The 27,817-nt window shown below is 45.7% G+C and overlaps 1 protein-coding gene across 1 annotated transcript; it reads right to left on the bottom strand.

The window, feature by feature from the left end:
- Positions 1 to 3,993: 3,993 nt before the first annotated feature.
- PABPC1 (poly(A) binding protein cytoplasmic 1) lies at positions 3,994 to 19,487 on the bottom strand. The gene is made up of 15 exons (XM_075549434.1): positions 18,780 to 19,487; positions 15,589 to 15,782; positions 15,261 to 15,376; positions 13,643 to 13,782; positions 12,295 to 12,389; positions 11,883 to 12,020; positions 11,683 to 11,778; positions 9,248 to 9,520; positions 8,662 to 8,752; positions 7,360 to 7,470; positions 7,104 to 7,258; positions 6,664 to 6,748; positions 5,388 to 5,518; positions 4,870 to 4,962; positions 3,994 to 4,437 (listed from the first exon to the last, which is right to left on the bottom strand). Exons 1-14 carry the CDS (start codon positions 18,970 to 18,972, stop codon positions 4,870 to 4,872), a joined length of 1,911 nt encoding a protein of 636 aa, XP_075405549.1. The 5' UTR covers positions 18,973 to 19,487; the 3' UTR covers positions 3,994 to 4,437.
- Positions 19,488 to 27,817: the final 8,330 nt, after the last annotated feature.

Here is a 27,817-nt window from a genome sequence, read left to right as displayed (position 1 = left end):
TACAGAGAAGATGATGAAGCTGGTCATCATCTAGCATGAAAGGCCAGGAGCGGACTGTGTTCCTCTATGAATTACACATCCACAGACTGAAGGCGAAGCTCAAGAAGATCAAGTGCAGAGGAGCCAAAATATTACCTTGAACAAAACCACCCTAAATTTAGAGTCCATCTTAACCAGAGTTGATCATATCCTAGGGACCAAAGACCAGGGGGAGTTGTGTGATGACACTGGGGACATCATGAAGGAAAAGCCATTAAAATGGCAGGAAATACCTAAGTAGATGTGAGAAGAGGCTCTGAGATGTAGAAGCTCCAGAAGGCAGAGAAGCTCAAGCAAGGGGAAGAAATGAAATGCAGAGTTGAACAGTTCCCTAGGCTGAAATCTTTGCAGCAGACTGCTAGGTCTTCTCCCCTAGGGCCATCGGTGACTGGCTTTTAGTCCACAGCCCGTTGTTTAACATTCGTGCCACCACTTACATTCAGTAGAAATATACTGGGACTATGGCTTTACACCAAGAAACCATAATTCATTTGCTTGTGGCCATTATTTTGAGAAAGAAAGGCGTGGACTCAAAGCTATCAACAAGGTAGCCATACTTGCAAAACTTGATGTCTGTGGATAAGATTTATCTTCACGCCACACAACATATAAAGTGAGTTAGTGCAGTGGAGCCAATTCTGATTCAGTGGTGGCCCTATAGGGCAGGGTAAAACCACCCCTCTGCATTTCTGAGACTCTACAGAAGTATACTGTCTTTTTCCTGAGTAAACTCAGTCTGCAAATAGATTCACAGACTCAGCTTCTAAAGTCTCTCAAACTGAAGACTGCTTCTCTAAAAACTTCCAGCTTTAACCAGTTTTTAAAAAATGGGAGACATGTTCATTTCTTTTCTAAAAACCTCAAACTCTGCCACCAAGTCTCTGCCAAAAGATATGCAACCCTATATGTCAGGGTAGAAGAGCCCCATGCGTTTAGCTCTTAGAGGAAGTAAAAAGCTTTCTCCCATGGAAACCTGGTTTCAAACTTACCTTTTGGGTCAAAGCCCAACCCCACCAGCACTCATAGAAAGCACTTAGCAAGTCTACCTTTATAAATCTGTTGTCTTTGGGGGTTGGATATGACACACCAGCAAATTATGTACTGCAATCTTGTATGTAGGACCAAAACCAAGAAATAAGTACAGCTTTGTAACAACTTTTCACCAGATTTCTAAGGGTTCGGAGCTCCTACATGTTTTGGAGACTATTTTCAACCACTATGAGAATGCCTGGTGTGTGCAGAGCTAAGCCTGGTTGTACATCACAGTTCCATGACTTCCACAAGAGGAAATGTCAACGGGAAGAATCAAGCAAGCAGGCAGGGCCGTCACTGCCACAAGCCAAGGTCCAGGCAGCAAACAGACTACATAACCCAAGCTCTGGAGCCTGGTGCTGATGACAAGCTGTCTGCCTTAGAAAACTAACCCCGCACTAACCCACCCAAGGGGAGGGTGTTGCATGTATCTCCAAAGGGAAAGAGGAAACAGACCCAGTGCTACAAAATGTGAATGCAACATACAGGCATGGAATAGGGAACCAGTGGAGAGGTCTGTGGGGCCAGCCCTAATCCCAACTACATGGAAACATGCCCCGCCCCCCGAATTTATTTCAGAGGATGGCACTGAAGCTGCAGCTCAGGGAGAGGGACATGTCTGATCAGAGCACACGAGAGCAAATCAAGGGGTAGAGAGAGTGGAGCACATCCAGGCCCACCAAGCCTTGAGGATGATATTCCCGCTCAGAGCAGCCAATCCACAGAGAAGACGATTTGGCTGGCCCTACTATGAGACATGCTATCCCTCGTGACCCATAGTCCTACAGGGGACAACACTGGAGACAGTGTGGGAATTCTGCCTGATCTGATTGCACTACACCGAGGCAAAAACACTAAGGGCGTGCAACAGAACAGCAAGGGTAACAGCAAGGAAGTCCCCAGGGAATACCAAAAATAGACTTTGGGGCCAGGGCATGACACCCCATCAGACTCAACCGGCAAACACTCCTTGAACTACAAAGTTTTCTTGGCGAGTTTTTGGTCTGTAGCTTTTTGTTTTCTTGTTTGGTTTTGCGGTCTCGTTTCTGTATGCTATCTTTACAGGTCTGTCTAAGTAAGATAGGCTGGATGAACAATCTGGAGATAATGGGACCTACAGTTCCGGAGGGACATGCGCGACGGGGAGGTGGGGGGAAAGGAAGTGGAGGCCTGGTAGGGCATGACCAAGGGTAATGTAACCAAGAGGAATTACTGAAACCCAAATGAAGGCTGAGCATGATAGTGGGACAAGGGGAAAGCAAAAGGAAATAGAGCTAAGAGGCAAAGGATATTCATAGAGGTCTAAGTACAGGCATGTACATATGTAAATATCTATATGAGGATGGGTAAATAGATCTGTGCATGTTGACAGGCTTAGTGTTAAGGTAGCAGATGGGCATTGGGCCTCCACTCAAGTACCCCCTCAAGGCAAGGACACTTTTTTCTATTAAACTGGCATTCCATGATGCTCCCTTTCTAGACAAAATTGCTGAAAACAATGTGGGTGCAATAAACAAATGTGGTGAAGAAAGCTGATGGAGCCCAACTATCAAAAGATATAGTGTCTGGGGTCTTTAAAAGCTTGAAGGTAAATAAGCGGCCATCTAGCTCAGAAGCAACAAAGCCCACATGGAAAAAGCACACCAGCCTGTGTGATCACGAGGTGTCGAAGGGATCAGGTTATTGGGCATCAGAACAAAAAATCTTATTGTTGTGAATGAGGGGATTGCAGAGTGGGTACCCAAAGCCCACCTGTAGGCAACTAGACATCCCCTTACAGAAGGGTCGTGGGCAGGAGACGAGCCAATCAGGGTGCAGTGTAACAATGGTGAAACACCCAACTTTCCTCTAGTTCCTAAATGCTTCTTCCTCCCTCCACCCCATCATGATCCCAATTCTACCTTACAAATCTGGCTAGAACAGAGGATGTACACTGGTACAGATAACAACTGGAAACACAGGGACTCCAGGATGATGTCCCCTTGAGGACCAGTGCTGAGAGTGGTGATACCGGGAGGGTGGGGTGGAAAGGGGGAACCGATTACAAGGCTCTACATATACCTCTTCCCTGGGAGGAGTGAAGGGAGATGGTGGACAGTGTAAGAGATGATAAAAATAACTGATCAATTAACAAGGGTTCATGAGGGAAGGGGGAGGGGGGAAAGGGGAGCTGATGCCAGGGGCTTAAGTGGTGAGCAAATGTTTTGAGAATGATGAGGGCAACGAATGTACAAATGTGCTTTACACAATTGATGAGTTGTATGAGCCACCAATAAAGTGAAAAAAAAAAAAAAACCAACCCAAAGATCAAAACATACACACACACCAAAAAAAAACAAAACTACAACACATACACAAAACAACAAAAAACTGGCCCTGGCAGTTAGTATGGTCAGAACACTTTCTTTGAATCACCAGGATATTTGTTAGCTGCAGACAGGCTGGGTCTATGACTGGGGTGGTCGAAATGCCCAATCACTTTTAAGAAGCATTTGGGATGGTAAGATTAAATCAGTCAACATTAGCACACCTCTCAGAAATAACTTAAAATCCAGGCTTTTAAAAACTATTCTGAATGGCTTTTATTGGTCAATATTAGTAAAGCTAAGCAACCCCTAACCAGTCTACAGTGGTTGCTGCCACCAAATTCTGTTGTCATGTACGGCTCACTGGCATATTTCTAGAGTTGATGAGCGCCGGTTTTGCATATAATATTCAAATGACTCAATACAAATATCCTTGGGGGGAAATTTAAGAATTCCAGGTGGTCTAAAAGTTTATAAAATTCAGAGGAACTTACTCATGTTTCTGCACAGACCAAGACAACCCTTGAATAACAGTACATTTTGTAAGCCAATTCCAGTTTAGCACAACTAAGATTTTCCCACTGACCAGAAAATTAATGACAAAGCAGATCATGTGCACGGTTTAAGGAATTTTTATTAAAGCAAGAATTTTATAATCCAAATTACGTTTCCTTGCTCAGTTAGCAATTCTGTCACCTAAGACAGAAGTGACACTCTGAGCTATTCCACAGTAAAGAATTACAAAATTAAAGAAAGGAATGCTTTCAATTTTTGTACTTTGCTGAAAATTTTTCCCAGGGTCTATAAAACATTAATTTGTTTTTATATTTTACTATTTTTTTGTAGTTTTTTGTTTTTAAATGAATAAGGAATCTAGGACTAGCAGTTTGCTAGCCCTGGCATTTGCTCGGTACATAAGGTTCAAAGTTTCCTTTCCTTTTTTTTTTTTTAAAATTTATTTTATATTTTGCAATGTTTTTTCCACAATATTTAAGTTTTTCGATGTTTAAGTATTTTTCTTCGGTGAAGCATGAGTTTCTTTTTCGTGGTCCCTGATCATCTGCAAATGTAAACAAAAAATGTTTTTCTATTAATCTCCCACGCTAGAGGCACCAATTCCCAAACTATCAATCACCTCTAGGAAACAAGGCCGACTGGTGGTCTCTCAAGAGTAGATGCATTTCCCAACTCTAGCCCAGAAAGCCGGCTCTTGTCACCAAACCCCCGTGACAAACAGAGAACAGTTAGTTTGGGAGATGCTGCCAAAACCACCCTGCAGATATGCTTTTCTCAACATGAGTTCTGGGAACCAAAGTGGAAGCATCAGAAATCAAGCCTGACGGCTTGAGGGCTGTGACCAGATTTACACTGGTGCACACAGGGTTCAGGTGGATTCAGCACCAACTTGATAGCAAGACTACTTCCCTGGAACAATTATCAGTCCGATTTGTTCTGCATACTTTAAAAGTCTTATCAAAGGGGATAAACTCACTTAAACAGTTGGAACACCAGTGGCGTTGTTAACTGCTTTCTGGGCAGCCTCTTTAGCTTGGTGGGCTTGTAGAACAGCCACAGCTTCATCAACCTAGAGGGAAGACACAATCAGCTCAGAAAAGAAAGTACAAGAAAAGTTTCTGAGACAATGAAAGCACCTGTTACAGATAAAAGTATTCCAACTCTAATTGCCCCACTAGTGTAGCATGAGGAACTCCTATCTCGCCCACTCGTATAAACCACATGCATCAGCAACCACTCCTCTAGCAGCTAAGGGATGAGCACAAGAGGGAGCCCAGGGTCTGGCTAAGGGTGGCATTCAAGAGCTTACTGAGGACCAGACCACTCTCAGCACTGGGCAGTGCTGCCTCCCTTTGACACCATGGCTAAGAAGGCCCCATACACCTCCCCCGAGACACAACAACACTCCATTTACTATTTAGAAAGCTTAGACCTGTGCAGTGTTATGGGAAACACCATAAAGTTCTACACCACAAGCTCTGGAACAGTGATCACCTTAGAGCGAAGAGACTCTGGAGACTCCAGCATGTGAAGAAGTTCGGAATTGTCAATCTCCAACAGCATGCCAGTGATTTTACCAGCAAGACTAGGGTGCATGGCTTGAATAAGAGGAAACAGCCGCTCACCTGTGAAAAAGGGATTTTTAAAAGCTCTATTAAAAAAAAATGCATGGCACGTATTTGTGACTGGGATTTAAGGATTTTGTATATAGCCCATGAGGGGGCCTAAGTTTGGGAAAAACGCCTCCTTTCCTACACTTTTCGATGCTCCCTTATGTGTCGGCACACCGTTTCATCACTGGAAGCTACCTGTCTGGACAGGAGCCCTGGGAAGGAGTGTACTGGGTTAGGTGTTGGGCCACCGCAACATCAGTCATTTGAAACCACCAGCTGCTCCAGAGAAAGATGAGGCTTTCTACTCCCAAGATGGAACGTTTCTGAAACCCAGGGACAGTTCCATTCTGTTCCCTAGGACTGCTCTACAGACCAGAGAACTGACTGACTGACTGGAGAGTTTGGCTTTTTGCTCTTGGGAAATTGATTATAAAACAGACCCCCCCCCAATGGGGAACCATTCACTGGCAGCAGCAGTCAGCCAACATGAAGTAATGTTGCCTTTGGCTTGTTACATCTGTATTCCCTTACAACCAGAAGGTCATCTCATTTGTTTTGAATTCCCTATTCCAAAAACAGGGTGAGGACCCTCCCCGGTATTTTATTAACTCTTTAACCTTTTCGTTACTGTTGCTAGATGCTATAATTAGTTGACTTCAACTCTAAGCACACCCAACAGAACTCAAGGGGATGGTTCTTCAAGGTGCAGCCTCCACTGGAGCCAATGGCCAGGTTGCTCCTTGGAAAGCTGAATACGTTCCAACCGCCAAACTGTCAGTTCGCAGCTGAGCAATTAACCACTCTAACACCAGGGCTCCTTTAAATGAGTTCAGCAAGCCAGCCTGTGCCACCACATCAATGATGCCAACGCTAAACCGACTAGCACGAGTGTGTCTACATCAGGCGTCCTCACACTACGGCCCGCGGGCCACATGCAGCCCGCCGAGGGCATTTCTCCGTTTTGTTTTTGTACTTCAAAATAGGGTATGTGCAGTGGGCATAGGAATTTGCTCAGTTTTTTTAAACTATAGTCCCGCCCTCCAGCGGGTCTGAGGCACTGTGAACTGCCCCCACCCTGACCCCGTTTAAAGTTTGAGGCTCCCTGGCCTACCTTGCGATTCTCGTCTCTTTGTAACTAAGTGGATTTAGATACTCACCCAACATTTGCTTTTGCTCTTGAGGAGGGGCAGATGCTAACATGGAAGCAGTCAAGGGTTCCTGACCTTGTACATGGACAGCAGGCTAGATTAAAAAAAAAAAGGAGCAGGGAAAACCAAGAGTATCAGCAGCGAGTATTGATGATCTAGCCACTGGACAACCCCTGAGCATCGTGACTAATGAGCAGGCCTCTGCTGTTGAAGGGCTTCCTCGGGCAGCTGGGAAGCCCTCCTCCTCCTCCTCCATGGACGAGCAGGCAGAGCCCAGTGGAGACCGTGGGACCAAGCCTCCATATGAACACCATGTCCAGTCAAACCCCAACTTCAATTTCATTCTACTTCACCCTGTTTTCCTTAAAACTGCCAAACTTGGACACTAATTAGCAAAGTCTCCATTACCCACAACTTCCATCTCTTGACGGGAACCATTCAAGCCGTACCTGCTGCATGGTGACCTGTGGCTGTGCGCTGAGATGCTGTTGAGGATTGCGAACTCCTGCGGCGTACTTATACTGGGGAACGGTGCGGACAGCAGGAGCAGCTGCAGCAGCAGCAGCTGCAGGACGGGGACCCATGGTCTGTGTTGATGTGTTAGCTGAAAAGTTTTTTTTAAAATGTATTTGTTTCCTGCACCTTCACCTTGCTATTTCAAGATTAGGAGACCAATTGTTAGAGGAAGGCTTAAGACTCACTCACCAACACGCTGTGTTGACATGACTCGTGGAACCTGTGACGAAGCTGGTCTCATAGTGCTAAATGGTGGTCTGGGAGCAGCTGGGCGGATAGCACCGGGCATATTTTGGAATGCTGCGTTTAAAGAGACAGATGTGCGTTAACTGGGTCCAAGAGTTGATGCTGCTTTTAAAAAATGCCATGATTTGCACAAAATGCTGAAAGTGACCAAGCACTCAATTTTCACGTTAAAAAATCGGTATTTGTTTTAACAGTCACTCACACACACGTGCACAGAATGACCTGGTTTTTGGCCCCCAGCTATACTTGAGGCTTTCTGTCATCTCTCAAGTGCCAGACTGGGCACTGTGTTAGTGATTCTGTTTGAAGGGACCCAAAGCACAGTACTGAACGGTGTCTAATGCTCCTTAGGTCAGTAGAGAAGCCTCATTCAGGCAAAAGTTACGGTGCCATTAGCTTAAGTTTGGCGTGAATGACAAACAAGGGCACCCTCAAAAGCTCCTGGGTAATTTCAGTTTCCCACTTCTGCAGTTCCCGCGTGTATGAGGCAAGGGGCCGAAGAACGAGTCTGTGCCCTGCCCTGCTTGCTTGCAAAGCGTGGCCAGTGTGCCTTAGGACCTAGCCCGCCTCTTCCCGAGTTCAGAGCTCCGACTTCATGAAAGGTCACAGAAGCAGTCAGCATTAAGTCTCAGTTTCAGTAATGTTCAAAAACAACTTTAAAGCCATACAAGGACCAACCAAAAACCCACAGCCAGAGATTCTGACTTCAAGCAACTCCAAAGTACAGCGCAGAACTGCCCTGCCCTCCCTGTGTCTCTGAGGCTGCTCTTGGGAGCAGAGAGCCCCACCTTGTCCCTGTGGGGTTGTACTGCAGACCTTGCGGTGTCCTATGTGTGAGCACACGGGTCCCTCCACCCAGGGAAAGCACTACTAACATCAGAAGTCAGACTGCACAAGCATGCCTCCACAGAAGTTAAGGCCAAGGCTCTGATCCTCACTCATGATAGCACTTGATCTTCTCCAACATGGATCTAAACACACATGAAATTAGAGTTGGCCCCACTCCCAAAAATCTTCATAACTCCATCATTTCCAGCTTAGTAAGACAGAAATGGAAGTGTTTCACCAGTGTGTTAAAGAAAACACTGGGTCATACTCTAAACAAACCGGAGGCATAAATCAGAAACAGCAGGTTAACCACACCAGGTAGGTAGACCTTATCAGCGAGTTTTACCTAACACATTACGATACTTTTAATCCAAGTAATTTCACAGTATCACAATTAAAACGAGAAATGATACGTACGATGAGGTCTGGCACCCTGAGCAGTCCAGCGAGGACTTGGTCTTAATTGAGCAATTTGGCTAGGAGGATAGTATGCAGCACGGTTCTGAGTCTAGGGAAGCAAAGCACACGTCAGCGACTGAAGAGCCGGCGCGATGGCATACCACCGAGCACTCACCACCCAGATGGCGCTAATGGTAGAGCTATTATTTGGGGGCACAAACACAAAAGAATAAAATCCAAGAACCATACAGAAAGAATCAGAAGGGGAGGAAGGGGCAACGACTACAATTGCCAACACATAAACACCGCCCTCCCAGGGGAACGGATAAACCAACCATGGGGGTTGGGAGACAGCGGTCGGTGTCAGATATGAAAATAAACAATAATTTACAATTTATTAAGGGGTCACAAAGGTGGGAAGGAGGGGAAAAGGAGCCGATAACAAGGACTCAAATAGAAAATGGCAACATATGCACAAATATGCAAGATGTTAACTGATATTTAGCTTGCTAGGAGCTCTAAAAGTCCCCAGTAAAATGACCCTTTGACCAATAATAATAATAATACAGAATCAGAGCAACGGCCTCCGTTGCTGCGGACCCACCTGTGGGATAGCTGCCATGAAGTAACCCGAAGGAGGTGCTGGCTGGTAGGGGTTGATGACGGGGTTGGGCACCGCTCTCACGCTTGCCATTCTCTGCATGTACTGGTTGGTGAGGTGAGCCTGGCGCTCCTCCTTACGCTGAGCTAAAGCTACGTACAACGGCTTGGTGGCCACAATTCTGCCATTCATTTCTGTAACTGCTTTAGTGGCTTCTTCGGGGGAGGAGAAGCACACAAAGCCAAAGCCTTTGCTGCGACCGCCCTCCATCATAACCTATCAAAAGAAAACAAGAGTAAAAAGGTTAACACAAAGGGCGAACGCACCGCCAAAAGCATGGGTGTGGCTACTCATTACCCACAAGAGGGCAAAATCACACCAAGGCACTCCCCTAGCCAAGTACTGGAGAGCTGAAGAGGGCTGGGGGGGGGGGGGTCTATGGAGTTGCTTGTTTCAAGGCCTACCCCAAGCTGTTGCTCGGCTACTGCTCCAACAGCAGTTCTCAGACCTGTGGGTCGTGACCCCTTTGGCCCCACAGGTCGCCCAATTCATTACAGTAGACGAAATGAGTTATGAAGTAGCAACGAAAATCATGTATGGTTGGGCGTCACCACCACGAGGAGCTGTATTTAAGGGTCGCCACATGAGGAAGGTTGAGAACCGCTGAGCTAGAAGCACACACAATTAAAGTGTGACTACCCTAGCCATACAACCTGACACGATATTTTACTCTTCCTCTGAGGAAAATATAATTACGTCTTATAATGTACAATTCAATTTTTAAAAGCTTTGCCTTCAACGCCATAAATATTGCGGTATAAAAATCTCAAGAAGCTTCTAAAATGACTGCCATGATTTTAAATGCATTTGAAAAAAACTCGTCAAGAATACAAAGATTGGGAGTGGGCAACAAAGTCAAACTGCTAGGTAGGTTTTTGAAGACAAACAAAATGCAAAGACAGAAACACATTTTTCTAGCTCAATGCAAAACTGCGACATCGTTGCAGCGACAGTTCCAGAGGAAATATTTGCAATGAAAAAAACACAAGAGCTGCCATGAAAATACTCCCTACTTGATGCAAAGGGCTTAAGTGGAGGGCAAATGCTTTGAAAATGATTAGGGAAAAGAATGTACAGATGTGCCTTATACAATTGATGTATGGATTGTGATAAGTTGTATGAGTCCCTAATAAAATGTTGAATAAATAAATTTTTAAAAAGAAAATGCTCCCTCAATTAACAAAGACAACCCAATATAGAAATACACAAAGACAGGCACAGGCTAGAAGGGTAAAATACATGGAAGGCACAACATATTACCATTTCCTATTGAGAAATGTGCACAGACTTGTTGGAAAATGCAGCTTATCAATTTTTAACACGTGTGCCCTCTAAACAATGGTGATTCTGGAAATGTAGACACATGGCCATCCCTATGAGAGCAGTGTTTCTAACAGTGCAAACTGGCACTGCAACCCAAACGTGCCCATCATTAACCAGAGGAAAGGCCCGTGTAAAACATACCCACATCAACTAGTTCCATGCTTACTCAGTGTCAGCTTGGCAATTACAAACTAAATGCCCAACTCACAATACAGGACACGAATTCCACGGCAGGCACCCCACGCCAACCACTGTAGCACCCCCAGGATGAATGAGAGCATCTCTCAGCTTGGGAAACACCAGGTGTATATACTATGTCCCCATTAGTACAAATGTATACGTAATGCCAAAAAGTGCTTCTGCAAGCATGGAGAACTGTGTAGGAACGTTACTCTCAGCCCCCCCACAGTGGAGACTAGAAATAAGGGGCCCCAGTCACACAACCCCTTCTTCGTGAATTTGTTTCTCCAGTGACTGTCATTACTAATGATCACCTCCTTCCTCCGGGATAAATGGACATGATGCCTTTACTACCTCACCAATAATATGATCAACAAAGGGCTCTGGAGAGCCTCCAACAGGCTGGGGTTCTACCTTACCGCGGGGCTTCCCATGGTCAAGGGCCCAGACAGGACAAGCATCCCTAAGTCCAGAGCATCAAGTTGTAACCTTTCCTGGTCTTTCAGGACCCCCACCCCCTCCCCACAGCCTAATGTTCACAAGACTCCATGAAAAGGACACCCCACACCCATCTCTCACACCTCCCCTTAAAACTCAGTCTCAGAAGTTAGAGGACAAGCCCCCAGTTGGCACTGCGCCCTGGGGTAGATCTCCTTCCTACTCAAAACAAGGGAACTACACAGAAGGAATTGTGCAAATATAGATACCAAGGAACAATTATAGTTCCTTCTAAATTGGACTAAAAATATAAAGCTTTCACAAGAATATGGTACACGCTTACAATGTCATGTAGGGGGTTGGGTAATTACAGAAGTTTTAAAAAGTAGTGAAGCAAAAACTGCTCAATTGAGTCACTCTCCACACCATGGCTTTACCTTTGCACTAGTGATGGTGCCAAATGGAGAAAACTCTTTGCGGAGACGCTCATCATCGATGCCATCATCGAGGTTCTTCACGTATAAGTTAACACCCTGGAAGAAAAGAAACGGTTTCATGCCCACTGCTAGCCGCCAGCTACTGATGCGCATGCCGCCCGGCTTCCTCCTGTCTCAGCTGGCTGTTCGGCAAAGCCCACCTGGTATCTGGTGATCCTGTCTTGCTTCATCTGCTCAAATTTGCGCTTAAGTTCTGTCTGCCGTTCCACTTTTTTCTGAGCTCGACCAACATAAATTTGTTTCCCATTGAGCTCCTTCCCGTTCATTTCATCCACAGCCTAAAGGAAGTCACAAAAATTTCATTTATTTGCAATATTTGCTCATATCATGATAGGTTAAATTATAAAAAATAACTGACCCATCCAAAAAAGTATAGCCAAGCTCCCAAGAATATATATAGGCTGCCAATGTGTACTTTCAGAGTTAAGACATGAAATTCAAATAGAGCTCTGTGCTTATTTACCTCAGTAAGAGACCAGCACACTTCCATGCCCACCCTTCTTACAGAGGAAAATCCCTCCCCCTAACTGCTTTAGTGCATGCGAATCTTACTTTCTGTGCATCTTCATGCCTCTCAAAGCTCACAAATCCAAAACCTTTGGATTTTCCACTTTCATCAGTCATTACTTTCACACTCAAGGCAGGCCCTAAAAAAATATTTTCATGTCAGTAAGATATTCCATACAACAGGCAATCTATACACTTCAAACTCAGTAAAGCAAAACAGGTATTTAAAATGCAAATTGGGAGTAAAGACTCCAATTTGACTTCTTCTCTAATCCTACCTTCCACCCAAATAGACACCCAAAGTTCCTCTAATCTTAGTAGATCTCTCTTCTCTGCAAGATGGCCCCTGCTAGTCAAGGAGGTACGGATGTTTTAAATGGCAATGATGCTTTATTCTTCATGTGAGCACAGACACTTTTTTTCCAGCCAACTAATTTGATTCTTGTGTGAGAACTAAGCTACAGGAATTTCTTAATTGGCCCACCTAATTTTCAGAGAGCGAAGAGGATGTGTCCTTAGGGAAGCCAGTGGGGTCACCCAAAGGTGGTATGTTTCTGAAGACTCCTCTCCCTCAAGGAGAGGCAATGCAACTAAAGGGGGCAGCTGTTTCAAGTGGGAGGGGCACAGTGTTGTTTTCATTTGGTTGGAGAATTGGGAAGACATTCAGGAACTAGCGATTCCAACAGAGTAGTTATTAAAATAATCTGAAGGCACTTACTAAGAAGAATTTGGGGTACGATATGAATATAATGTCATTTATTTTCCGTATCTTAAAAGGATCAGTTTTACTACCCAAGAACAAGGTCAATGTGGCGTGCTAGATTAGCAATAAAAATTGGACTATCTAATTCTTGATTCTTTTCTAATAAAGAGGACAATGTCAAGCAAACCAGCACTACACATACAATTAAAAGTTCATCTAAGTGATCCTTAATAGCAGTACCTGAAATGAGAGGCCAGTTACATACCACTAAGTTGAAGCTTCATGAAACGAATGTGAACTGGACGGAAAGGTATTTTTGGTCTTGGAAAATCACTAACTACTGGCCAGGCTTACTTACTGTCTAGTAACCACCATTGGCTATGCCCAAAAGCAAGCTCCTGAGGGATGCTAGCATCAAACCCATCTCTTCAGGCCGAAAAGGCAGAAACCAAGAGCCCTATCTCACTGTGCTTTCTAGTGCCGTTCACACGTATCCAACCTGGACAGAACTCGATAGATTGGACTGGGCAGTGACTCAGTTCAAAATGACTTAAATATTTTTTAAACTTAAAATTTTAAGTACCGTCTAAGTCTCATCTCATTTACTTTTCCAGTAGAAAATATTAGTGCAAACTAATGTAGAACAATTTCTCAGAGTTTGAGTGTAAGAATTTAACTCAGACACATTACCGAACTTGCCAAAGAGATCCTTAAGGCGCTCATCGTCCATATCTTCTCCAAAATTCTTGATGTAAACATTGGTGAACTCCTTTGCCCTAGCTCCGAGTTCTGCTTCTCGCTCTTTACGAGACTTAAATCGTCCAACAAATCTAATAAAACATGTAAGCACTCATCATTAGGTTCTATTTTATGAAGTCCTGATCAATTAAGTCAGATGGGAGAATTTCAAGTAAACAGCACGTTTTAAAACAAATTGGGCCTTCCAGACCAAGTTTGCTACTCCTGTAAAGTTAGTCTTAGAAAGCCACAGGGGCAGCTCTACCACCGCTGAGGGTCGCCCATCAGAAACGTCTCACTGACAGGAGCTCTGGTTTTGGTCCCAAATATACTGAGAATCAGCACCTACATTGTAACAAGCTCTTCTGAAGGACTCCCAAGAATTTGCCTGGGAAGCTTTGACTCGTTTACGCGCAGAAAGGCACATTCTCAGCATGGGACTGGCCAGCTGGAACCAAGGCTCGCTCTGGTTCTCACTTTCACAGCCAAACATCAACAGACCCTTACTTGACTTACACCTAGCCAGGGGTGGGCAATCTTTCCCCACTGTTCCGGATGGACAAATGAGGGAATTTCCAGTTATCAAGAGGGTTGGCACAGAATCATTTTCATTTTCCTGGTTTAAACATCTACTATATTCCTACAAATTCACCTCTGTTAACATGAGTCATTACTGAGCAGTTGCTGGTTCTGAGACCAGTGTGGATTCTTTACACACGTGTTTTCTCAGTTATGGAAGCAACAGAGAATCTAGCAAGATAACGCTGCCCTGCCATGTCATGTGCATGTCTTCTTCTGTACAGACCTACCACACCACTGACACCCAGCCTCAGGGACTCAGGAGAACCACCCCTTACCCGTGACCCAACAAACAGTGTGTGTGCCTTCATCACAGCAGTTCACACAATGGTTATGCACATTTCTACAATGTGACCTCACAGCTGACCGTGCCCAGTCCATTAAATACAATCCATTGGCACTGAGGATAATAAAGGGGTTAAAGACTTATGTCTTTGAAAAATCTATAGTTCAACAGCCTGGAACAGTAAATAGCAAGTATAACTTGTAGCAGTTTTTGAAAATGATGAGGGCAACGAGTGTACAAATGTGCTATACACAATTGATGTATGTATGGATTGTGATAGGAGTTGCATGAGCCCCCAATAAAATGATTAGAAAAAAACTGTAGCTGTATGAACAAGTAAAGTGATTAGGCCCTGACAACAGACCATTCAGTTTGTCTCAAGGCACCCCTAATTCTAACAGGTAAGCAGACAAATGATTTTAACTTTCTTACACCTTAGCCTCCTGAATTAGAAATGGGCCAATTCATTAATACCCCAGGAATCATGAAGAGTGGGTTCATGTCTGGCCTCAATAGTTTTTTTCAACGACACAATGACTAAAAAAACCTAACATTCCTGCAGACCATTCTGTCTCCTACTATCTTCTCTGTATGCCAGTGTTAACCAAATTACTGTTTCATGGTAATAAATCAGTTCCTTTACACTAAAGGGGGTAAGGAACTTATAAAACTGGATCTGAAGTACCAAAAAGAATTCATACTTACACTTTCCGATCATTGAGAAGCATCCCGTTCATTTTTTCAATAGCTCTTTCAGCTGCTTCCTGTGTTTCAAAATGTACAAATCCATAGCCCTTGGAGCCATTCTCGTCACAAACCACCTAGGGGGCGCCGATAAAGAAAACGAACACCTACTTTTCATTCCTGGCTATTTATTTATTTAGCATTTTCCTGCTGTTCAGAGATAGCTGTCAGCCCTCTAGCCTGGGTCTTTGGGCAATTCAGATAAGACTAACAGCAATGGTGAGTATTTTAAATAAACTAAAGGGCCTAAAACTTAGCAAGTGCATTTACCTGTCACCTTCTTGCTTACCTTACATGAGAGGATGTTCCCAAAAGCAGAAAATGTATCATACAGTGCTTTATTATCAATGGATTTGTCCAAATTTTTAATGAATATGTTGCCCACTCCACTTTTGCGAAGCGATGGATCACGCTGAGACCACATGATGCGTACCGGCTTGCCCTTTATAACATCAAAATTCATGGTGTCCAAAGCACGCTCCGCTGCGGGGAGGAGTTTGAGAGTGAGTATCCGCCTTCAATCCTTCTCCTCACTGTATAAAGCTACAGGAGGCGTCAGCACATGGACTTTCACATGCAAGCTTAAAACGCACAGATCAGAACGCTCAAGCACCACACTTTACTTTCAAAAACACACACGGCCAACTTCCAGAACAAGGTAGAACTGCCCTCGTAATTTTCAAAGATTGTCCACGGGAGTCGAAAGCCTTCCTCCCCTGTGGAGCAGCTAGTAGTTTTGAACTGCAAACTTTATGGATCATAGCCCAACTTGTAACCACTAAGCCACCAGGGCTCCAGGCACTACTAATTTGGGTGTAAACTTCATAAAGAAGGCAAAAAGCAAATCAAACTAATTTCCCAAACATTAGGATTATGATTTTAAGACAATCTCTCCCTCTAATTGCCATTAAGTTTAAAGTCCCATTCCCCCAGCCTTGCCAACATAAAATCCTGTTTTTCCCCATCTACCCGCCTGGGTGTTTAGTACACCAAGGGCATTATGCAAGCCTAGATTACCCAGAGGCCCACAGTATCCTCTGGATCTGAATCATTTCAACGTCTTCCCTACAACCTGCCAAAATTTGTTATTTCATTGCTTATCACTGCCATTACACAAAACAACCCATTTTATTAATAACAAGGTCCTAAATGATTGAAGGGGAATTTTACTGATTCATTTCACAACTTCCTATAAACCAGTAAAATGAAAGGGGTGGGAGGCAGGCAAGTTGATCGAAGATTTCATTCAAGCTGATAAAGTTGGACATACTGCAAAATAATGAACTTCCGAATACCATCTTTACCTATTCATAAGTTTCCCACACAATCTACAGTTACAAAATTAAATTGATTTACTTAACAATGTAATCACAAATTGAGTACCAAAAAAATTCAACTCTACCCCTCCATAAATCTGTGCCATTCAAGAAATGCTTCTTTACCCCTAAGGTTTTTTTAAAAAATGTAACCTTATATGAAAACTAACCCTCCTACCATTAATCAGTTCCAATTCAGTAACCATAAATCGTTAATTCCCCCAAAGGGCAAGTCACTGCCCATTCAGTCTCTTTCAATTCAGTGTCAATGTAACTAAAGTTATTGACAAATTTTCTAGCTACATCTTTTTATAAACGAATGTTACAGTTTTTAGAAGACAGTGCTGATCAGTTGGCACCACACCTACTCAACTCTGGTTTAGCTGACTAGGCTTGAGCTTCATTTCAATGAGTCACCTCTTCCTACTACATTGGAAATTGGTCACTTTCAGAATCTATTGTACAAACCCATCAATACAGCAATGAGTACAAAAAAGGCCTTCTGGAATCGTCATTATACATATAGAAGCCAAATAAAATTAAAGACACAGGGGCCACCAGTCACATAGAGACCCTATAAGGGCAGGGTCGAACCACCCCTGTGGGTTTCAGACTTATTACAGTACTAGAAAACCTGTCCTTCTGAGGAGGGTGGTGGCCTCGAATTACTGACCTTGTGGTCAGTAGCCATCCAGTAATTACTATATCACGAGGATTCAATAAACTGAGTCTATGATATACTGTACCGCTTGTAACCATGACAACCCTCAAGTTCCACTTTTTCAAACCCATAGAAACTTGTGTTTAAGATTTTAGAATGTTAAGCTTGGAAACAATGTTAAACACTTTCATGTTATCCTTGTAATTTCTAGTATTAGCTCAAATTATCTCCAACCCATCGGATGGTAATCACAGAATCCAGTCATCGTTTCCCTAGTTTTACGAGTCCCAAATCATCTTACTTTTGCATGGTTAGGAACTGTAAAGGAGTGGCACTAGTAAAAGGTCAGTAAAACCTGCAGTGCAGTGCTAAAATTCCAGGTTTACCCAAAATTCAGCATCAAATTTAAGTTAAAAGTTAGCCAACAGACCAAATTGCAATTCATTTGACACCAAATCAAATGAACCTGACTTTTCCTTTAGTCGGTTATAGAGAAAAAAGGTCTGGAAGCTTTTCAACTCATTTTGTTACAGGAATTGTTAAACTGCAAAATAAAAAAATTATCCATTATCTTGTATGCAGCTTTCTCCAGGACCGGTGAACACTTCTGGAACACCCTTTAAAAATAAAATAAGTGAACTACTTGAATGTACAGTTAAGTATATGGTCCAGTCCAGATTACAAGAAAAAGTAATCTTTAGAACCATAATTGGCAAAAAAAAAAAAATCTTAAAGCAAAGGCCCTTAAAAACTGCAAGAGCTATTTCACAAGGGGGAAAATAGCACATTGCCCAAATGGCCTTCAAAAAGCAACCTTCCTCCACCACCTCTCCTCCCTCCCACCTGGCACCGTGAGCAATGCCCGACCTGGGGGCAAGTCCCCGAGTGCCCCCTTCTCACTCTTCACTTACATTGCTAGGTCCATCCGGAACCGAAGAGTTCCTAAGATTTAAGAAGGCCGAGAGCGACCACCCAACCACCACCTAACTTTATCCTAGGGCCCAGTGGCTCCCCCCGGCGCCTGGGCCAGCAGCAGGATTAGGCCTCGGGCCTGCAGGGTTACAGGGTTCAACACGTGGTTATCTTTCCAGCGCTACAACGGCACTTCCTCCCCTCTCCGGGTCGCGGGCAAGAGCCCCGGGCGTGGGGGGCGCCTCCATCTCCCACCCGTCCGGGGGGCTCGGCGCTCAACGCCCCGGCATTCCGTGGCTCCCGGGAAGGAGACGCGTGCCAGGGCCGACTCTCCCCCACCCTCGGGGCGCGTCATCGCCCTAAAGTTTGCGAGCGGCGGAGGCCGAGAAAATGGTCGCAAAGGAGGAAGTGGCCCGGCGTGCGGCTGCCGGCGGCGTGGGTCCCCGCCGACCGGGGGAACGTGGCTCCGGGGCGATGCGGCCGGGGGGTCCCGGCGCCCCGGGGGCGTCCCCGCCAGCGCTCGGGGGCTGACAAGCCCTCCAGCCGCCCCCCTGCGGCCCGCCGGCCTAGTGGGCCCGGCCCGGCTCTTACCGTCCGCCGGCTGCTGGAAGTTCACATACGCGTAGCCCAGAGAGCGGCGGGTGATCATGTCCCTGCAGACCCGGATGGAGAGGATGGGCCCGGCCGGGCTGAACTTCTCGTAGAGCATCGCCTCGGTCACGTCGGGGTGGAGGTCCCCCACGTAGAGCGAGGCCATGGGGTAGCTGGGGGCGCTGGGGTTCATCTCGGCACGGCTGCCCGCAGGGCCACAGGCCGCGACCTTTCCGCGAGAGGAGAGCGAGTGCTGGGGCCGGGGGCCGGGGCCGGGGGGAGGGGAGCGGGGGCGAGCGCCGAGGGACAAAAATCAACCGGAATCAAACTACTCAACGGCCGCAGAACCGGGTCGATCCGCTGCCGCTGCGCGGGCTGCCTGCCGGCTGGGGAGCGAGGGTGGCGGTGTCGGGTCCGGGCCAGCGGGAAGGCCGCGGTCTCTTGGTTCCTGCTTGGAGCTGCTGCGGGGCCGCGGGCGGGCGGGTCGGTCTCGGCTGCTTCACCGGGTTATTTTTAAAAAAAGAGGAAGAAAAAAAAATAAAAGTCTCCGGCGGGGGAGACGCGGATTTTTTGTAAATTTTTTTTGGGTTTTTTAAAAGGTTTTTTTAGATTTTTTTTGGATTTTTTAATAATAAATGTGTGTTCCGAGCCCGGAGCACACACTCCGCACTCTCAGCACTAACCGCCGGGGAGAAGGGGAAGCACCGCCTCCTGCACCCTCTACTTATACCCCCCGCCGCACTCGCCCCGCCCCCGCGCGTCTGACGCCAGGGCCCTACGCGAGCGTCAGCGCCGGAGGAGGAGGAGAAAAGGAAGCAAAGGGGCGGAGGGAAGAGAAAACGGGAGGCGGTAAGAGCAGAGAGGAAGGGAGAGGTGGCGGCGGCGGCTGCGGTGTGGGGGTGGGGCTGCGGAGGGGCGGGGCGGGGCTCCTGCGCACGCGCCGCGGCCGAGGGGCGGGGTCCGCACCGCGGAAGGCCCGGCGCGCCCCGGAGGGCCGGCTCGCCGGCAGTTCGCCGAGGAATTGGGTGGGATGGCCCCTCCTGCCACACACCCCGCCCCCACCCCTACCTCGGAGGAGCGTTAACCCGTCACCGCGGCAGTGGGCGGTGCGCGGAGCTTCCGGGTTCCTTAGCGCTAACCACCCCCCACGTGCGCGGCGGCCGCCGAGGCCTCCCCGCCCGCCGCTGCCGGCCCAGCTCCCGTTCCCTCCGCTCCCGAGGGACGCCGGACGCCAGTGGCCCGCCAGGCTCCCCTCCAGACCCAGTTCCCGAGAGGTGCATGAAAGCAGCCGGTGCGCCCGTTCTCCTACCCGGACCGCACTACGAGTCCCAGCTGGCAGCGCCGCCGCGCGCGCCGGCCGCAGAAGCGGTGCCTGCCGGGAGCTGGAGTCCCCAACGGCCAAGGCGCTCGCTGACCCTAACTGGCCGCGGGGTCGGGCCACCGGCTCCGGGACCCAACGGTCCTGGGCTCCAGGCCCCCGCCCCCGCCCCGCGGTACTGCGGGCAGGGTGGGGTGGGGGGAGGGAGGAGAAGGGTCTGGTCCCGAGAGCTCTGGTTTCTCTGCCCAAGCCTTGCGTCCACCCCCCACATCCGCACACCGTCAGTGATCAGGGTGGCTTTCCCGTGGGGTCTCTGGCCGCTTCCCTTTTTTAAAGAGCGGGGCCACTTACCCCATTTAGGTGCTAGGTTGGCATCCCGGGTTCGTGCTGTTTGTGCCCACTTTACTTTGAGGTAGAAAATAGAAGTCGAGAAAACGTTTCTCCCTAAAGTATGAGTTTTCACGGTCCCTCTTACAGGGCAGCATACACTTGCTACCAGGCAAAATTTTGGAGTAACCCAAAACTTTAATATTTTAGTGGTTTAAAACAATTTTGTGCCTTTAGTGTGGCTTTAGTAGGAATGCTAAATTAAGGAAATTGATAGCCATTAAAAAATACCAGTTAATAGGAATGGCATTAAGTCGGCATACAAATACCCACTTTAAAGTAGGGATGTACTTTACAGCAAAGCACTTGCATAAACATCCTATCATTTGCTCCTGTCTGCAACCCTGTGTGGGACGTTGAGCTAGTAGTAATAATTTCATTTTATTGTTGAAGGAGCAGTCTCAAATGGTTGCCCATTCATTCTTTAAGTCAATAAACCTTATTTAATGCATGCTAACTATGTTGCCAGGTGTATGCTAGGTAACTTCATATGTGTTCTTATTAAATGAAAAGTTAAACCCGTAGAACCCCACTTCAGTATTACTGTCCCCCGATCTCAGGAGGAGGTAGTGTTTTTTAAACATGGTGCTTCATGTGGCTTACTGGGCAAAAGAGTATAAGTTAGGACTACATTAGGAAGACAGCTATTAGTAAATATTAAATCATTGTTTATGAGAATTCTATGGGTAAAATAAACCTATATATTTATTGAATGCCTACTAAACCAAGAATACTCCAACTGTAAGTATAAGAAGATAGGTGACAAATTCTTGTCCTCAAGAGCCATACTATACTCTCTGGGAATCATACAACTAGAAGCATTAATCAGTACAATAAACATCTAATTCCAGTAAGTTATTACACTGTGACAATTTTCTATTACATTCTCAAATTCTTAAAAATTAGAGGGTAGAAATTCCAGAATTGCAGTTTTTTGGTTTTTTTGGTGTTTTTAAAAACATGATTCATTGAACAGTGACAATATAGAAAACCAGGCAGCCGTAACCAAAGGGGTACACGCAGGGAAAAGAATGAAGGAAGATAACTTCCAATAACTTGGAAATTCAATTGCAACAAGAGTTAGAACTACAAAGACCTCACATATTTGCTGAGATTATGCAGGGAATTTTTCACACACTTCTGGTCGAGAAAGATGAGGGTGAATAGTTTCCGGTGGATCTCATTGGAACATAATTGCAAATAACAATGAATAGTCTGGAGTCTAAAAGACTTCATAAGAGAGCAAGAGTTTGGCAAGCATTGCCTGGGGTGAATTTTAATACTTTAGCTACTAGACCCAAACTGAGCTCCACCCAGTTTATTCTGACCCAGAGCAACCACACAGGACAGAACTGCCCCTGTGGGTTCCCAAGGCTGTACATTATTATTGGAGTAGAAAGTCTTAACCTCCACCTGCAGAGCAATTGGTGGGTTCAACCGTCTTACCTCAAAATTAATAGCCCTCAAATAATGCTCTATGCCAACAAAGTGCTTTACTAGAGAGGTTTTGCACTCATTTCACTGGTCTGGATGAAATCATTCTAAAAAGACTCCCTTTATTCTGAATCCATTTTTAACAAGCCATCCACCACTTGATAAATCCAATGGAAAATTCAGCCTCTGGGACACCTTGACCCTGGAAATAGATGCCCGGGATAGTGGTAGACAGAAGCATTCAAGTCATGTGAAAGATATATCCTGGGGGGAAGTGGGGAAAGAAGAAAAGTTTCTAAAATTGACCTTTTCAAAATGTTATTGAACTGGGTCTCCGGGGAAAAAAAAGTTATTGAACTTTAATTGCATGAGAAGTGAATTATATGCCAATAACTATTATTTTTAAAAGGTATATCCATTCTTGAAGATTATTAAATACTTTACCTTAGGCTGGCAGCAAAGGTGAATGAGCCCAAGGTCAGCAAGTAAGAAGGCAGATTATTGACAGCTCCCAGGATTGACAGGCAGCAGCCACTGACTCAAGTTCAAAGAACCAGAGGTCAAATGACCAGCCAGATGCAGGATCTGGACCCAGTAAAAGCAAACAGGATTCACCACAGTGCCAACTTATATTGGAAGGAGGCCGTACGCACAAGGAGATTTCCTTTCAATTGACTGACTACTCGTAGCAGATCTCTGGGAAGAGATCTCTTCATGAAAACAGTATGTTAGACTTCATTGTGGAGGATTACAAAATCTTAGCCGCTGATTCACCAAGAATCCAGGCTGAGAAACAGTAGCAGGAGAGGCAGCCAGAACCAAGAGACCAGAATAAGAACAATGGGCTTTCTAGCCCAGGCAGTGAAGTTTGAGCACATTTGGACAGGAGGCTTACTAGTGGAGTAGATGCCTCTGGATAATTAGCCACAGAGCTAAAAGAGCTTTGTAACACTTGGCTGAGCAGGGCAGAGGCCAAGGACTGATAGGGAACCAAGGGGCCAGAGAAAGGTGTACCTATGTTCATGGCTGAGAAGAGGCTGTCTGGATGAAAGAACTTTCCTGAGTCATTCCTGAGGGGCTTGTTAATGAGGTGCGCCACCCCCCACCCCCCCACCATCACCTGTAACTCTGACAATGAACATTCTGCGACCTTGGTTTAGACTTTTAGTAATTGAAAATGTTTCAATGTTTCGAAGCGGCTTTGCAGGTTTGCAGGGGCTTCTTCCTCCCAAGTGGGGAGTCAAGGTGTCCTTTGTTGGCTGTTCTTGGTCTGGAAGCTCACTGTGGGCGGCCCTGAGGCATTTGAACCACCAGGGCCCTAGCTTCCAGCAGCACACACACCACCACAGCAGGACAATCTGAAAGACAAGGAAGTGGTGGGTTGTTTCTCAAACCCCATCACCATGAATATTGCCGGTGAGTTCTGCAAGGCACCAGCCCCAGTAGAGAAATAGGGAGTGCCATGGGTGGAACCATTGTCCTCAGAATTGGTCAAAAGAGGCAGGGGGAGGCATGACTGGCCTCCACTTCAGAGGACTAGACCTTGGGCTGTTGGTCTTGACCTGCCTCCCTTATGAAGTCAGGTCAAGTGCCACTGTCCCCAGGCCATTGTTACACATTCCAAAGAGACCCTGTGCCTTATTTATTGATATTTCTACTACCTAACAGGAAGCTTGTCTAGAGGTATATTAAAACATTTTTTTAAACCTAACTGTTGATAAGTGTTTAGGGTGACGGGCAGGCTGATGGGCTGACCACACATGAAGTGGTTTATTAGGGAGGTCTCAAACACAATTGTTCACCTCCAGACCTTGTGGCCTGTTGCAGCCACTTGCTTTCACACTCCCCTGGCTATTGTTAGCATATTTCCTAGCCGACTGCTGGGCTCTCATTTCTGGTACTGAAATTCTAGTTATCAGTATAAACCTACTCCGCAAAGCCAAGCAGGCAGAGGCAGGGAAGGATTGCTTGACCAAAAGGAGGTATTGGATCTCCAAAGCTGAGGACAGTGTGTGAGGATAATTCCAGGAAGATTCAGGGGCTCTTTGACAACTTCCCCCTTTGATTTTTATAGACTGTGTGTTCTCTGCTAGTTTTTAAAATATAGTCTGATAGAAGTGATTAGGTTACAATAAAAAGGAATTCTCATTTTACTACCCATCATTTTCCTTTTGGTCTTTTTTTAAAAATGTACTGTCTGTATTTCTCTTGCGTACCTGTGTTTATCTAATTTTAGGTTGCAAACTGTGGTGCAGAATAATGTGATTACATGTATGGTATCGCTCTGTGGTGCCTTAGCAAGTCAAAGGACACCAGCAACATTGAACTAGCCAGTTTTCATCTCAGTGAAGGGATAGTAAATTTCCCTAAAGAATTTGTTCACTTGAACTTCACTGGAGATTTACAAATAAGTTCCAGGCTATGTTGTTGTTGTTGTTGTTGTTGTTGTTGTTGTTGTTGTGAGGAGCCATGGAGTTGCCTCTGAACCAAAGCACACAGAACACAACACTACAGTGCCCGATGCCATCTTCACAATTGTTCCTATGCTCGTTCTAGGTCATATTCTAGGAGAGACTTAGCGAATTCAGCATTCTTTCTAGTGTCTTGTGTCATATACATATGGAGCTCTGATGAGTCATGGTTATGTACTTAGCTACGAACCAAGTGGTCAGTTTCAAACCCACCAGCCATTCTAAGGCAGAAAGACAAGTCTGCTTCTATAAAGATTCACATCTTTGGAAGCCCTGGGGGAGTCATTCTGTCCTACCCTAGAGGGTCACATGAGCTGGCATCTACTCAACCGCAGGGGCTTGTGTAATGTGAGACCGATAAAAGTTGACAAACTTTATGAGAATTCTAGGTTGTTGTTATGAAGTGAATTGTGTCTTCTAAAAAAATATATGTGTTGTAAATTCTAATCCCTACACTGGTGGCTACAATCCCCTGTGGGGGCGGGTGGGCTTTCTGTGTTATGTTAATGGTGCGGTGTTAGTGTAGGGTGTGTTTTGAGCCAATCTCTTTTGAGGTATTAAAGAAGCAAGATTAGATAAACCTAAAATGCCAAATTTCTGGATATGGCCCAAGAAACAGAAGTGCTTAAAGAGAAAAAGAGGACCTGATGCAAAGGGCTTAAGTGGAGAGCAAATGCTTTGAAAATGATTAGGGCAAAGAATGTACAGATGTGCTTTATACAATTGATGTATGTATATGTATGGATTGTGATAAGAGTTGTATGAGCCCCTAATAAAATGTTTAGGAAAAAAAGTGCTTAAAGAGACAGAGTGCAAATCCACCCAAGGGGAGGGTATTGTTTATATCTCCACAGGGAAAATGGGACCAGACTTCAACCCAGTGCCGCAAGGTGTGAATGCAATATCCCGGCGTGGAGTAGGGCCCAGCACCAAAAATTAAATGGATTCCTGCCCCTCCCCCAAAAAGAATTTGTTTCAAAGGATGACATTGATTCTGCAGCTCCGGGAGATGGACATATCTGATCAGAGCACACGGGAGCAGATGAAGGGGCAGGAGGAGACAGTGGAATACAGCCTGGCCCACGAGACTGTGAGGATGATGTTCCTGAGTAGAGCAGCCAGTCCACAGAGAGAACAACATGGCTGGCCCTACTATGAGACATGATGTCCCTCAGTGACTAAGGGCGATACAGGGGACTGCACTGGAGACACAGTGTGGGAATTGCACCTGACCTGATCCCACCACACCGAGGCAAAGCACTGGGAGAGTGCAGTGGAACAGCAAGGGAATGGAGTGGCAAGGTCCCCAGGGAATGCTGAAAGTGGACTTTGGGGCCAGGGCATGGTACCCCAACAGACTGGACTGGAAAACGCTCCTAAGGGCCAGCAAACGATCCTTGAACGAACTACAAGCCTTTCTTTTGTGAAGTGTTTTGTTTTGTTCTTTGTCAGTGGTTTGTTTTTGTTGTTTTATTGTCTGGTTGTATACTGTTGCTTTGTTTTCCTCTGTCTTGTTTTCGTGCATGTTAGTGTCTCCACAGGTCTGTCTGAATAGGACAGGCTGGATGAACTATCTGGAGGAAAAACAATAGGACAGACAGCTGCGGGGGGGGGGGGGGACAGATCCGGGGGGGGGGGAGGGGGAGGAGGGTAAGGAAGTGGTGTTAATAAACACAGGGACAAGGGAACAACATGGGACCCAAAATGGTAATGAGGGGGGAGTGACAGGCCTGATGGGGAACGATCAAGGGTAAGGTTGCGTAGAGAAGAGGTATAGCTGTAGCCCAGGTGGGGACGGAGCATGGTGGTGGGGCAGGAGGAAAGTCAAGGGAGAGGGAGGAAGGAGCTGGGAGTCAAGGGGCATTTATGGAGGTCTAGACAAAGACGTGTACATGCAAACATATATATGAGGATGGGGAAATAGATCTAATTGTCTATATTTATAGGTTTAATATTAAGGTGGCGGAAGGACCTTGGGCCTCTACTCAAGCACTCCCTCAATGCATGAATACTTTCATTTATTAAATTGGTACTCTATGATGCTCACTCTCCCGACACAACTGCTGAAGCCAAAGGGGGTGAACAAGTAAATGTGGTGAAGAAAGCTGATGGTGCCCGGCTATCAAAAGAGATAGTGTCTGGGGTCTTAAAGGCTTGAAGATAAACAAGCGGCCATCTAGCTCAGAAGCAAAAAAGCCCACATGGAAGAAGCACACCAGCCAGTGCGATCACGAGGTGCCAAAGGAACCAGGTATAAGGCATAATGCAAAAAAAAAAAAAAAAAAGAATATGTGTGTGTGTGTGTGTGTGTGTATATATATATATATATATATATATATATATATATATATATATATATATATATATATATATATATACCACATTGAATGAAGGGGGAAGTGCAGAGTGGAGACCCAAGGCCCAAGTGTCGGCCACTGGAGATCCCCTCATAGAGGGGTTTAGGAGAGGAGATGGGTCAGTCAGGGTGCAAGGTAGTACCGACGAAGAGCACAGCTTTCCCCCAGATCCTGGATGCTTCCCACAACCACCATGAACCGAATTCTACCTTGCAGGGCTGGATAGGACAGAGGCTGTACACTGGTACATATGAGGGCTGGAGGCACAGGGAATCCAGGGTGGATGATACCTTCAGGACGAAGGGTGTGAGGGGCGATGCTGGGAGAGTGTAGGGTGAGTGGGTTGGAAAGGGGGAACTGATTACAGGGATCCACATGTGACCCCCTCCCTGGGAGAGGGACGGCAGAGAGGGGGGGGAGGAGGGAGACTCCGGATAGAGCAAGATATGACAAAATAACGATGTATAAATTACAAAGGGCACATGAGGGAGGGGGGAGCATGGAGGGAGGGAAAAAAAAAAAAGAGGACCTGATGCAAAAGGCTTAAGTGGAGAGCAAATGCTTTGAGAATGATTGGGGCGGCGAATGTATGGATGTGCTTTATACAATTGATGTATGTATATGTATGGATTGTGATAAGAGTTGTATGAGTCCCTAATAAAATGTAAAAAAAGAAAAGGGAAAAAAAGAAAGAAAGAAAGAAAAGAAAATGATTAGGGCAAAGAATGTACAGATGTGCTTTATACAATTGATGTATGTATATGTATGGACTGTGATAAGAGTTGTATGAGCCCCTAATAAAACGTTTAAAAAAAAAAAAAAGAGAGACAGAGTGCAGATGGAGAGAGAAAGCCTTCCCCGGAGCCAGCAGACCCCTGCCTGACTTCTTAGCTGTAAAATACTTTAGTTCATTAAAGCCTAACTCTTTCAGTATTTTTTGTTATAGCAACACTAGCTCATTGAGACAGTAACACAGAGATCTATTATTTGATACCAGAAAGGGAGCATAAGCAACTCAGCTAACTGAAGGGGCCTACTTTCTGTAGATCCCAGAACTAGAAAGATACTAAT

This window comes from Tenrec ecaudatus, chromosome 5 (genome assembly GCF_050624435.1).
Source record: "Tenrec ecaudatus isolate mTenEca1 chromosome 5, mTenEca1.hap1, whole genome shotgun sequence".
Lineage (NCBI taxonomy): Eukaryota > Metazoa > Chordata > Mammalia > Afrosoricida > Tenrecidae > Tenrec > Tenrec ecaudatus.
This window is presented reverse-complemented; position numbering and strand designations above follow the sequence as displayed.